Source organism: Podarcis cretensis, assembly GCF_951804945.1.
Source record: "Podarcis cretensis genome assembly, chromosome: 11".
Taxonomy (NCBI): domain Eukaryota; kingdom Metazoa; phylum Chordata; class Lepidosauria; order Squamata; family Lacertidae; genus Podarcis; species Podarcis cretensis.
The window spans coordinates 37,611,063-37,624,137 of NC_137180.1; the positions used below are offsets into that span (position 1 = coordinate 37,611,063).

Genomic DNA, 13,075 nt, shown 5'->3' on the forward strand with positions numbered 1-13,075 from the left:
ATTTCATCATTCATTCTTATGGGGAAAGAGTAACCCATTCACTGGTGCAAATGAATGTTAAAGGGGTACAACTCGGGGACATTATTGGGGAAAAGGCTAAACCTGTCCCCTGTTCCCAATGACCCTATGTTCTGGAGCAGGTTCCCTTCCCCGGCCACCCCACATGTTGGAGCCTACCTACTTTCCTCCATGTGTGGACAGCTGGAGCTACTGAAGAATATGACAGAAAGTACACGGCTTAAATGGACATTTAATTGAGGAGAAGTCATGGGAAACCTATTGCCAAAGCTTGTGATGCTGGTGTCAAGGAACAAGCTTTGTTTCTTTGTTACACATAAAATAAAGCTGCCTGTTCACCCACAGTACTCAGTAGAAACCCCCTCAGTACAAGAGATCCTTTTCTTGTTCACTAGAAATGATATCAAAACACAGGCATGCAAATGTTAAGTACTGAGCTTTCCAGAGGGGACTAAGCAGATACTTTTACATGTGACTAGTCTGATATAATGGAGGTGCTCATTATTTTGTAAATCGTTTTCTGTGGTAAGCAGAAACACTTCCAGAACTTCTTTTGTCTAAAGGGGTGGGATGTCTGGGGTGGTGGGCTTTACAGTAACCATGGTACTTTAAGGTGACTGGCTGCAGATTTCAGCCCCTGGAGACTGACAAGCTAAGACACTGTTGCCAATCTAAATATACTAGCAGCAAGAAAACAATGTATTAATTAAATTGTGCATTATGTAGTTATTTGGAGAGCCATATCATCAGTATAATTATTTCATTTATTAAATTTCTATTGTGTTTCTATAAAAACACAAAAATAGAACTTTTCCATCTCTGTATTAAACATACTGATCAACCTTCAGAGGCTTAAATAAAACCCACCTTAGCATAATGCGTTAATATTCAAACAGCACAACAGGACAAAAAAATTGTATTTTCTTCCATTCATTTCCCCTACACATTAATGATCTATTTTTGAAAAGCCACTGCAGCGTAACTTACCACAACTGGAAATTGGCAGCCTGGGTAGAATCACAAAAGTCAATCCCTACTGAGACTGTCATAGATTCCCCAGGTTCAAGAGATTCTATTGAATAGAACATAAAGCAAAACATTGAAAAAGTTAGATAAATCAGTGTAACAACAAGGCTTTTGAAAACTTGTATTAGGTTCTGCTTACTTTAACGTATTCCTTAAACATTTACTGACTTTGCAAAATTTTAGAACAAATATTTGCTTGGCTTTTGATCAAGTGTTAGTCATTGGAATGATGAAGAAAATAATTAGATAACAGGGACTGTTAACTGACCCTTTGGGGTTCTCTTCAGTGAGCTCCATGTAGATACATATTTATCAGTGTCAGAAATGACACTGGAGATATTGAGATAACCTTGGTAGGCTGTTACTTGAAAATTCTCTGCTATAATAAGTTAAGAACAAGAAATCTTATCAAACAATTATTCCAATTTACAGAAAATACCTGATTCAACTGTTGTAATGTATTTAACTTTGAGATTTAAGAACAATTTGCTTATTTGTCAGAGGAAGTTAAAAGGATCAGTGAAGAGAACACCTTTGTTCCATGAATTTACTAGAAAACTATAGCAGCCGTTATTTACAATGTCAGAATATGTGTACAATATATTACATGCAATAATATATTATAGTTATTGCATTAAAATACCCAAACATTTAAATCTTAACTAATGGGTAAGATTACTTTAACATGAAACATCACAGAACGTGTTTCTAGAAAAAGTGCTATCCAAAATTTGTTTAGCTAAAACACAGACACACATTACTATACTGATTATTTTGATCACAAAATATGTTATCTTACTTTTAAATCTGATTCTCTTGAATTGCACTTTATCTTTCATGGTGCTTACTTGTTCTGTTTTTATATTTTTGCTGAATCCAGATTCTAACCACCAATGTAATTTCTTACTTCACTTTATATTTCACTGAAAGCTCTTCACAGAACTAAAGATTATTCGTCATATTACTCTATGATGTTCATTTCACTTACAACATATAGACTACACATTCTGGGTACGTATGAATACACTGATTTTTAATTAAACTGGCTTTACTCCATTCCTGCTTCTTAGGTCTGATTCATATATTTAAGGGAACAATTGTGTACATGTTTGCACTGAAGTAAGTCTCACTAAATTCAACAGACCTTACACAAGTGTGATTAAGATTGCAGATTAATCAAGCAGTCTCCCCATAAGCATTGTGGGGAATAATGAACAGTCAATATAAGGCATAGCAATATGTGCAGAAAATTCTGGGTTTGAGCCTCATGTTGAGCAAAAGATTCCTGCATTGCAGGCGCCTGGACTAAATGACCCTTGTGGACCTTTTACTCTACAAATCTATGAATTCACATAAGTCTCCTTTCCTTCTTTTTGAAGAGAGGAGTTATTTTGCAACTTTTATGTCCATATGCCCATGTCTTGTCATGATACTGATATGCTCTCATCCATTTTCCGTCTCATTTACTTGCTACTACAATGCTTTCTTTCTATGGGGTGCTTTATCTGAAGATGGTTCAAAAGTTTTAGTTGCCACTCAGCAATAGCAAAATTTATAGTAATAGTGTGCAGAAAGTGTATTGCTCCTTTTCTGGCTCTACTGCACTGGCTTTGTATTAGAGCACAAGACCTATTCAAAGTGCTGGTGAGAATTCCTGAAACCCAATTCCTCTCCACTCTCATGAGTGGGCATTTCCCACTACACCAAAAGCCCTTCTGCTCATGGCAAGAGCACCAACTGAAAATCATGAAAAATGCTAGAATATGATTATGAACGTCCTTAGAATAATAGAATGATAGAGTTGAAAGGGATCCTAAGGGTCATCTAGTCCAACGCCAGTGAAGACTAATAATTATGAGTTGTTTCCTCCCCCATTCTGGTGTATTATTATGAATCATCTTAACAGATCTGTCCTTCACAATTATTAACCTACCTTAATACTTGTGATTTCCTGTGCTATTACAGGAAATACCTCTATTTTATGTGCATGCATCATTAAATATAGCCCTATTCAAGTTCTTTGTTAACATCCAAGGGCAAGAAATGTGTAGAGGGCACGTGTTCCTTGAACTAGTGCAATGAGATTTCCCCCTCTCCTCTCCTATGTGGTCCAATAATCACTCTGGGGTTGGGGGAACCCCAGAATAGATTTTGGGGGAGGCGTTGGGGGGAGTGTTGTGTTGTGTAAGGAGAAATCCTTGTAGTACTGACAGAACATTTTGCTTAGCGCTACACTGAACACAGCCCTATATTGCTAACTTTACTAGCAATATTAATATTCCAGTGTTATTAATATATGTATCAATACATTTTACACACTTTTTAAGTTTTTGCAATTAATTAAATTGCATTTAAAAATCTTAACATTGAGGTTTGTTTGTTTTGTAATGCATCTTAGTCTTAAAGATGCTACAGAGGCTAGAAAAATATATTGCATAATTTCAAAATTATAGAACAATTACCTATTGGGTTAAACACATGCACTTTCATGCCAGTAGGCAGCTTTTTTTCGCCTAAGTGGATATTTTCTATCTTCTGGTCAGTGGTGTTAGCCAACGTCACTTGAACAGATACCATCTGATCATTGTAAATGCATGGCTGTCTTGAGAAGTGATAATGAGCTGCTAATCCTTTCCCACTCATTCGGTGCAGGAGTTCATGAGTTCTTGTTGGCACAAAGGCTGGAACACTGACCTATTGCATAGGAAAAATTAAAAGTTAGTAAATACAGACTATCAAGTTCTTGCTTGGTTAAAAAAATAATGCAATAAATCAATATTACATTCTATGCATACCTAAAACACAAGGATTAGACTGCATATTACTTTCAGGTGAAAACCTGTAAGGAAATAATCAAAGCAACATGTGGAGGGGGGGGGGAAGGAATTTGTTAACATTAAAATCTACAGAGGGAAACAGAAAGGAAGGAATGGGGATGAGCTCACTGGTATTCTTTGTATGCATAAAGTCTAAGTTTCAATTCTTGGTATCTCCAGTTAAAAGTGAACTCATGTAGTAGGTTCAAGAAAGATCCTCTGTCCAACACCTTGAGAAACTACTGCTGGTCATAGCAGATGATATTGGAACAGATGGACCAATTCTGTAATATAGTACAAGCCAGCTTTGTGTGCTCATAACTAACATATGCAATCAGCCGTATATCACCAGAGCATTAGCTAATTTTTTTTAACTGTCTTTCACATAATGAAAACACACAAACCAGAAATCCTACCTCTTCCCCCAGAGTTCCTTATCTACAAAGCAGTAAGTTTAACAGCAGTCTTTTTAGATTCTATTCATAATGATGCAGCAATTTCAGATCAGAATTCCAAACCAGAGACCATTCATTTAATTGTTATAATAAAAATAAATATCATGACCATTATTGGTTTTCAAATGTAGCAACTGCTGCCTTAAATGTGTACATTCATTGTATGATGCACATCCCTTAATAGGGAGAACATCCCCAGACATCTCTCCCTAGTAGACCTAGGTTTGCAGTAGATCTTACTCTTGGTTGAGTCTAGAAACACAGCCAACTTGTCTAGGATATCAAGAGAGGCAGCCACAGAACTGGCACAACTTGCCACTGCTAACAGGAAAAGGATCAAGTGTCATCTGTGCAGTCACAGAAACAAAAGGAAATTGCAACAAAATTGTGCACAGACTGTTTGAGTAGCATTAAGCTGTGTTTGCAAGGTCTGTAAGATCTGTTGTTACATAATGTGAACAGTGTTAATTGCACAAAAAATTGTTCTAGATTTAAAGAACTGAGGGGTCAGTTAGACCCTCTTACCATGTAATTTACATTATGGGATAGGTTTCATTTCAATTATTTATGCATGGAAAGTAGCATGGTTTTGTTACTTGCAAATGGTGCCACTCTGAATACTTTCCAACAGATATTCTATTTGTACAACTTTCTTGGAGTACATTTGACTGCAAATGCACCTCCGACCCCTTTTGACTCTGATCCAGTCAAATTTTCCACTGATGGTAGATTAGATTGCGCTGCGAAAACATTTCTATGCTTAGTGCTGTGCAGAAAATAGAGCATTGTGGAACATAGATAAGGCAGAAGGTGGTAAGCAGTTTTTAAAACTGAGTAGAATTTTTTTATTTGTTTAAATCTTAAGTTTTTCTAATTGACAAATTGTACAATTTGTCTCCCAGTTTCAAAAAAGCTACCTACGTCAAGATTTTTGCAATATGCACATTTAAATTAAATGTATTAATCTTTAGTGTACCGAGGCTACATTTAATCAATTTAACATCAGATCATTAATCATCTGATTTTTAATCTAGCTAAAATAATCTTTATGCATACATATATGTACAATAATTTTTCAGTGATCTTCAGCTGCACATAGGAACAAGCATTCCTCAGCAGGGCACTGGCTTCACTCATGTACATAAACAATATTACATATGGTGGAAGGCGGGGAAGAGGAAGAAACCCATTCAACCTGTAGAACCTTGTTTCATGTTGCTGTTTATGACCACAGCTTGAGTCAGAGCGTGAACATTTGGTACCAACCTCTTTTGCTGAATTTTTACTGTTCTGTTTTGGCTGGAACCATTTTCTTTTATAATTGCATATTATATTGTTGTAATCTGCCCTGCTGCCTTATGGTGAAGGGCGGATAAGAAATCTTACCAAAAAACAAATAAAGACATTTACACCTAACAAGCAGAATTCTTTTTGCTGCTCACCCTCCCCCAAGCTAGACATTATATGTAAGTACATAGGTCAAAAAGTATTTTAACCCGTCAGAAATAATAAAAAACCATTACTGGAGCATGAGCTATACAACTGAAGAAACTCAAAATAGCATCAAGACTGGGTGGAATTATTTTATGTAGGCTGATTCAATACAAATGTTGTAAATATGTTTAAATGAAGCCTCCCCTAAAGAGTTAACATGCATTTAGGAACTGTATGATAAACCACTACAAATCATATTGGCATACATTTAAGAAAGTCATCTATGTACTTTTAGATGTTTTATGAAAATAACCAATCAATTCTGCAGACACAACATTATTTCTAAAGGAAATCTGTGTGCATATAGATACAGGAAGACAAACCACACATATTTTATCAGTTTATTACAGTAAGCAAATAAGCGTGGAATGAGAGTGCACATAACTGTCTACTTAGTGCTTACTGAAACATTTATAAGAGCTGTTATCTCCCTAATAACAGACAGACAGCGTGCAATTTTAGAAAGGAGAAAAGCTTCATATTTTCAACACTTCACTAAAAAGTAACTGAAGAGTGTAAAATGAAAAATACTCTGTGCAGTTAGCTGGTAATGGACCATATTATCAACTCAAGTTAGATTTATATGATACAAACTAATCACTAATAGTTATTTTATGACATGGCATGTCTGCTTCCTGGGGGGGGGGTGGCTTTAAGATTAAAACTGTAAAACTTTTAACGCCACTGCTCAATATTTCTTGAAGAAGAAGAAGAAACACACAAAATTTCAAGTTACTGTTTTCCAAATGTGTAACTCAGCAGTCCAATCCAGGGACCTGTTTGTGTGTTTCAATGTCCAGAAATAGTCCCGTAAGTTGCCTTTTTGGCTGCAAGAATAATGCAATATTATAGTATAAATGCAAGAAGAGCCTTGCAAAGCATTCCACCAACCACCTATGACAGTCCACTAAGAGCCTGATAAACCTATTTCTACCCGAGACTGCAAAAACAGAAGGCTGGTAGCAGCAGCATTTGGGTGTGGTAAAACACAAGTTGTAAGAAATGTATTTGCTATGGAAGTTGTAACCAGTTAGCATTGAAGTGATAAATATGTAATTAAACTTATAAATATTAGATGTTGCCCTAAATTCTAGGTTCTCCATAAGTATTTCTGTTGTTAGACACTGAGTTTATTATGCTGATAGTAATTCATGATTTAAATAAATACAACTGATATTTTAGAAATTCATGCTTCTACATGAATCTTTTTGAGGTTAATGCAGATTGCTAATCTTGCTATCCATACTGCTCTAAATGTATCCTTTCTGCTAAAACGTAGTTGTGGTTCGAGGACCCGATCCCCGCGTAGTGGAATGAAAACACAAGGACATGTGATATAAGGTTAATGGGCAAGAAAAGGCCACAACTTTATCGATTACAGCAAGTGAAAAGGTTTGGCTTAGGCATTGGATTACGTCAGCTGACTCCACCCCCTCAGAGAGGGGTGAGTCTAAAACAGGGGGGTTTATTCACCAGTAGGTGGAGCCTGTTGATGCTAATCCAACTATAAGCTCTCCCCTGATGTCACCGAGGGTTGTGCCATGGCCTCCTGCCACGCAGGCATCGGACAAAATAAACAACCGCCGGATTCCTTTAACGGAATACCCAAAATTGAAGGCGCAGGCGATGGCCACACCTAGCCCTTCAACACACCACAACACATTATTCCAATGCCTAACCTACCCACCAATACCACAAAAGTTGTGACGATTGCTACGAGGTAGGCGAAAAAACCAAAAGCCTAATGCCAAATGGAAAAATTCATACCAGGCCCCCCGGACAACCAGGGCGACCAACCTAAGGTCCATAGCAAGGCCAAAAGAAAACTGAGACCCTGAGCTCTAAGGGAGTGGAGGGTGGGTGACTCGTGACGGGGCGACGAAAAGTGAGGCCGGAAGGCTGGTGCCGCAGCAATTTAGGCTGCTAAACACGCCCCCTCGCAGGCACCTGGTTGGGTGCCTGCCCGTGGGCGTGGGCGCCAGCCAGGTGAGTGGGAGGCAGGGGGCTAATGCCCCCTGCTTGAGGCGGAGTCCGGCTCCTGACCACAACCACTCCCCTCCCTTGCAGGAGGAGAGTCTCTATTACTGTCTCCTACTTGCTCCCTTTCTAATTTTGACCGACATGTTTTCCAGTTCAACACAACTGTGGTCAGAAGCTTCTATTGATCAGATTCAACACATATAACGAAAGAAACTTGTCTGGATGAAATATACATTTTGTTCAATGAATGTCTATTGTCTACAATCAAAGAAATCTTTAAAATTATGTTTTGTTAACAGTGAGGGACTGAATAATTTAATCTATCCTTGGAAGTAACTTTTCAATGGCCCTTCTATCCAAGACATAATCCGAAAATGACCTACCAAGCTATGAGCTATTTCCTCCCACATATACTATGTGGGTATGCTCCAGTAACTCTGAAATTTAAGAGGAGAAGGGAAGGGACATCAGATTAGTATTTAAAGAAAGAAAAGCTTGTGGCATTAAGGGGAAAATTGCCATATGGAAGAAAATCAAATGGAAAAATATTAACAGTAACTGTTTTCGTCCATTAACTATTACAAATTGTAAGCAAATAAAAGTACTGAATGTTTTAAAACAGATAAAGCATCTTAAAAAGCAGAGACATCACCTTGCCGACAAAGGTCTGCATAGTTAAAGCTATGGTTTTCCCAATAGTGATGTATGGAAGTGAGAGCTGGACCATAAAGAAGGCTGATCGCCGAAGAATTGATGCTTTTGAATTATGGTGTTGGAGGAGACTCTTGAGAGTCCCATGGACTGCAAGAAGATCAAACCTATCCATTCTTAAGGAAATCAGCCCAGAGTGCTCACTGGAAGGACAGATCGTGAAGCTGAGGCTCCAATACTTTGGCCACCTCATGAGAAGAGAAGACTCCCTGGAAAAGACCCTGATGTTGGGAAAGATGGAGGGCACAAGGAGAAGGGGACAACAGAGGACGAGATGGTTGGACACTGTTCTTGAAGCTACCAACATGAGTTTGACCAAACTGCAGGAGGCAGTGGAAGACAGGAGTCCCTGGCGTCCATAGGGGTCACGAAGAGTTGAGCACGACTAAATGACAAAAATAAGCATAAGAAGGGACATTTCCACATTACACAAGGAGAGGATCTTTGATTACCATTGATCCCCACACTGCAACTCCCCCCAATTCCAGGATTGGAATTGGGACATTGATGAGGCATTGTGGAACTACTGGATCTTTCAGTGCAATCTCATCTGGATCTGTAGCCTGTTGAAGTGTGGTCTATTATATTGTTGTCACAGACAAAAGGACTGATGTTGTTTATCTTTGTGTTCATCCTTCCTGACAGGAAGCATCTTTTGTTTATCCCTTATCTCAAAAAGGACTTTTTTGAGCAGGTCCCCATAAAGGTTTCCCCCATTGAATGCGGAATTGGCCAGGTGCCCTTGGGATCCTGCATCTACATCCCAGTTGCCAGATATTGCAGAGTCAGATATTACATTGCCAAGATGTTCACTATCACTGCTCTTGGAACGGTGGCACAATGGAGAGCTTCTTTAGGCCATCTACAATGTGTTTGGGTACATCCGCCCTGGAGGTGAGATCATTGGCCTACAGGATGCTTATTCTAGCCGTAACAGTTCTGCCTCAAAATCCAAGTGGCACCACTTCTACTCACTTGTCACAAGCATTCCTTGGTCCTCCTTTGCTTTCAGACAGGATAATCGCAGTTTAGGATAAAGTTGCTACTGGCACACCCACAATTAGGGTAGCCAATTGGCCCATAATATTAGTTGGGAAGAGGTAGTGTCTATTCACCAGCTTGCATGATGGTTTGTGTTTTTCCAGTGTTGTCTGCTCAGTGTTCCGCAGCTTTTGGAATGAATCTGGGAAAGGCAGGGTAGCCAGACGTGGCGGTCCATCCAGAAAGGCAGATTTGGCTCCTTTGGTTGCCGCTGTAGCTTTTGCCTCAGTTTCCATGGGTTGTTCCTCAGGGAGTTCCAGGACTCTCCTTGCTTTGGCTACCAGAGCAGGAAAAAATTATGACTGAAGAAGCCTACACTTCAGGGGTGGTGCTTTCAACTCTTCTGCAAACAGCTCACCCTCTTCCTTATCATTTGAGGCCAATGAGGGCTCAGAATCTGAAAAAAATGCCCAGGGTGACTGCCCTCTAGGATCCCTTTGGGAAAAGGGTAGAATCCAGATCTTCATGACAGAGAATTCCTACAATTTATTTTCATGCCTCAGTAATTAAATTATTTTGTTAAAACAGTGCATGTAGTTCTTAAAATACCGTATTACAAGTACAAGAGTGAAATATGATTCACCACATTTCTCTGAAACGTTATGACTGGTTTTTACAAGATGTAGCTGGAAGCTTTACATTGACATACTTCATAAAGCCAAATCCTCCAAGTGCCCTGGAAATGTGAGGTGCAGTAATGCGAATGTGGCTTGTGCCATTAGAGTGCTTTGAAATATGAGTACTCCTCATGAATATTAAGGTCTGTCATATGCCACAGATTCCCTTCGAAACAGTTGACTTCACAGAGACTAGATATATGCTCTAGTTTTAAAAATATGCTTAAGTACTTTGCTGAACCAGTCATTAACTTGCAAAGTTGTCCACTTGCAAATAACTTTTTAAAAAGTGCTCCATTTTTTACCTTGTTGAAAGTAAAAGCAATATAGAAATTAAATTATGTTGAACTCTTCCAAAAGTTTCAGTCAGGCACCTAAATGCTAAGATTATTGGGACCTGCCAAATTGTTCTGGAAAAGGGATCCCAAAGCAGAGCTGCCACTACAGAGAAGGCTCCATCCCTAGTAGCTGTTAAGTTCCCCCTCCAAAGGTTGGGGCACAAAGAGCAGGTCCTCAAAATAAAATCTTATCAGGCAGCTTCATATGGAGAGTATATAACAAGGGTGCTTGTACCTCTGACCATGCAATGAAAAAATATTTGACCCTTGTAGGAGCCTGATCATGTCCTCAAACATCATACACACCTTCACCCCAACCTCAGGTTTCTGTGAGTGCCTGACAACTCTCCCTATACACAACATAATTTTTGTACAAATGCCATTACACATATCATGCAGCAATATTTGTTGTAGGCTGCAAAAGAAGATTAGTGAACTGTCCAAAAATAAAATATTTATTGATACAGAGTGCTTTTTCTGCAAGAGAGTGGTAGTTGCATCTCCTTTATCACATTGTTAAAAGAACAGGAGAAAGCGAAATGAGGGAGAGTGGTGGAGCAGGGAGACCAGATATGGGGCAACACTTGGCTATTCAGGACTAAAAAAAACTTTATGTGAATAATTGGGTGAAAATAAGCCATAACAGCCAGCACAAAAACAATGCCTTTCTTTTGTAGGATAGAGCAAACGGAATTTCCCTTGCAAGGACAGCAGGGGGCAAAGCATACAAATTCCTGACCTATATACTACCAAATGTAGGTTTCACTTCATAAACACCATGGGTTTTCTGGAAATCATTTAAGCGATCATTTGCATAATGAGTCAATGATCTCCATTCGCATAACAAGCCAATAACTTCCATTGAGTCACACGGGAAAAATTCTAATGCACTCCCAAACCATGGAATTTGTGGTGCACATATCAAGGTTTGGGTATTAAATCCTTGTGTTTGGATAAGTGAATTCTTGCATAGCCAGCACTTGTAATGCTGGACTTGCATGTACTTAGAATGAACTGATCCCTCTGCCACCCTGCCTCCCAGCTTGACAGACTTTCCTAATTCTCTGCTAAGAAAAGTGGAGATGGTGTTTAATAAACAAAGACCAGCATCTTCTGTGCCATTTTTGTCTATTTTTGCTTTGGGGGGATGTTAACATTTGTTTCTGACAAGGGAAAGTGCATTTCCAAAGAGTGATTTCACATATGGCAGATATGCAGGTGGGACAGGATATGCAAGTGCACTATACCTGTCTGTTTTATATGAAGTTGCTCACCATGGGACTGTATTTCCTGGGCTTTCCTTTGAAGGCATAATCAGGAATGTAAGATCTCAATCATGTTGGGATAGCTTCCATGTAAGCTATTACTAGACAGTACCCAAAATTGTAATGACTGCACTCTTCAGACTAAGAAGAAGAAGCTGATCTGTGTGGATGGCTAGGTGACCCACAGAATGTCAACCAATAATTAGGAATAGAAGCCTGTGCTGCAATAGTGACTCCCCCAAGGCAAAAACAGATCATCAAAAACGTCCAGAGAGGCCTGCACTATGCCCACCACCCTTACAAATTCCCTCCACCTGAAGCTCACATGATCAAGGGAAAAGACCTTGCACTAGAAAGAGGCTCTTAATTTCGGTAGAACAAAATCTCTTGGTCCCAATCATACATGTCCATGCCTAACTCCCTTTCCAGGATTTTTCTTGACACTCACTGAGGATGTAATAATATTTTGCAAGGCAAATGTGATGGTATGTATAGACAACCCCAGAGGAGTTAAGGAAAAATGGTTAGAGCAAAAAAAGTAATTATCTTGATTTGTTTAGAAGAAGAAGAAGAAGAAGAAGAGTTTTGATTTGATATCCTGCCTTTCACTCCCCTTCAGGAGTCTCAAAGCGGCTAACATTCTCCTTTCCCTTCCTCCCCCACAACAAACACTCTGTGATGTGAGTGGGGCTGAGAGACTTCCAAGAAGTGTGACTAGCCCAAGGTCACCCAGCAGCTGCATGTGGAGGAGCGGAGACATGAACCCGGTCCCCCAGATTGCAAGACTACCGCTCTCAACCACTACACCACACTGGCTCTAATGTAACAACCCTAATGTAAAACATGTTTTGTTCAACAACCAGAGTATTTTATGAACACGTGTTGTATAAGTTATGAAAGCGTTAGGAATATTTATACATTTTAGGTAGGGAATTCAAAATCAACACATTATGGGCTGTACATTTCCAAGTCAATTTACTCATCTAGCACAGCATGTGCTGCGCTGCCATGTTGGTCCACCCCCCACCGCCACCCGCAAAGCCTCAACTCCGAAATCCACAGTTGGATGGTGCCTTTATCAGGACTAACCAAAATATCACAAAAGTGTGGCAAGGAAGTTTCTTAAACTTATTTTATAAACACTCACAAACCACAATGACTTAAGGGCATATATCTTACACTTTCAGAGAAAGGTAAGAGTGCAGTCAGTTTGCTGTGGAAGAAAAGACAGGGCACTGTAGAGTTTTGCTTTTTTCAGGCAGGACAGAGGGTTGATTTGCATAATATTTTGTATATGAAATTATGAAAGCACCA

General features: G+C 39.2%; 1 protein-coding gene across 3 annotated transcripts in view; it reads right to left on the minus strand.

The window, feature by feature from the left end:
- Window positions 1-13,075, minus strand: part of AP3B1 (adaptor related protein complex 3 subunit beta 1) — a 149,641-nt gene that overhangs the window by 24,752 nt on the left and 111,814 nt on the right. For all 3 annotated transcript variants that reach the window (XM_079995362.1, XM_079995361.1, XM_079995363.1), the window contains 2 exons: window positions 3,507-3,738; window positions 1,006-1,090 (listed from right to left, as the gene is read on the minus strand). In XM_079995362.1, coding sequence (XP_079851488.1) covers window positions 1,006-1,090; window positions 3,507-3,738 — 317 coding nt within the window. The remainder of the gene's footprint in view (window positions 1-1,005; window positions 1,091-3,506; window positions 3,739-13,075) is intronic.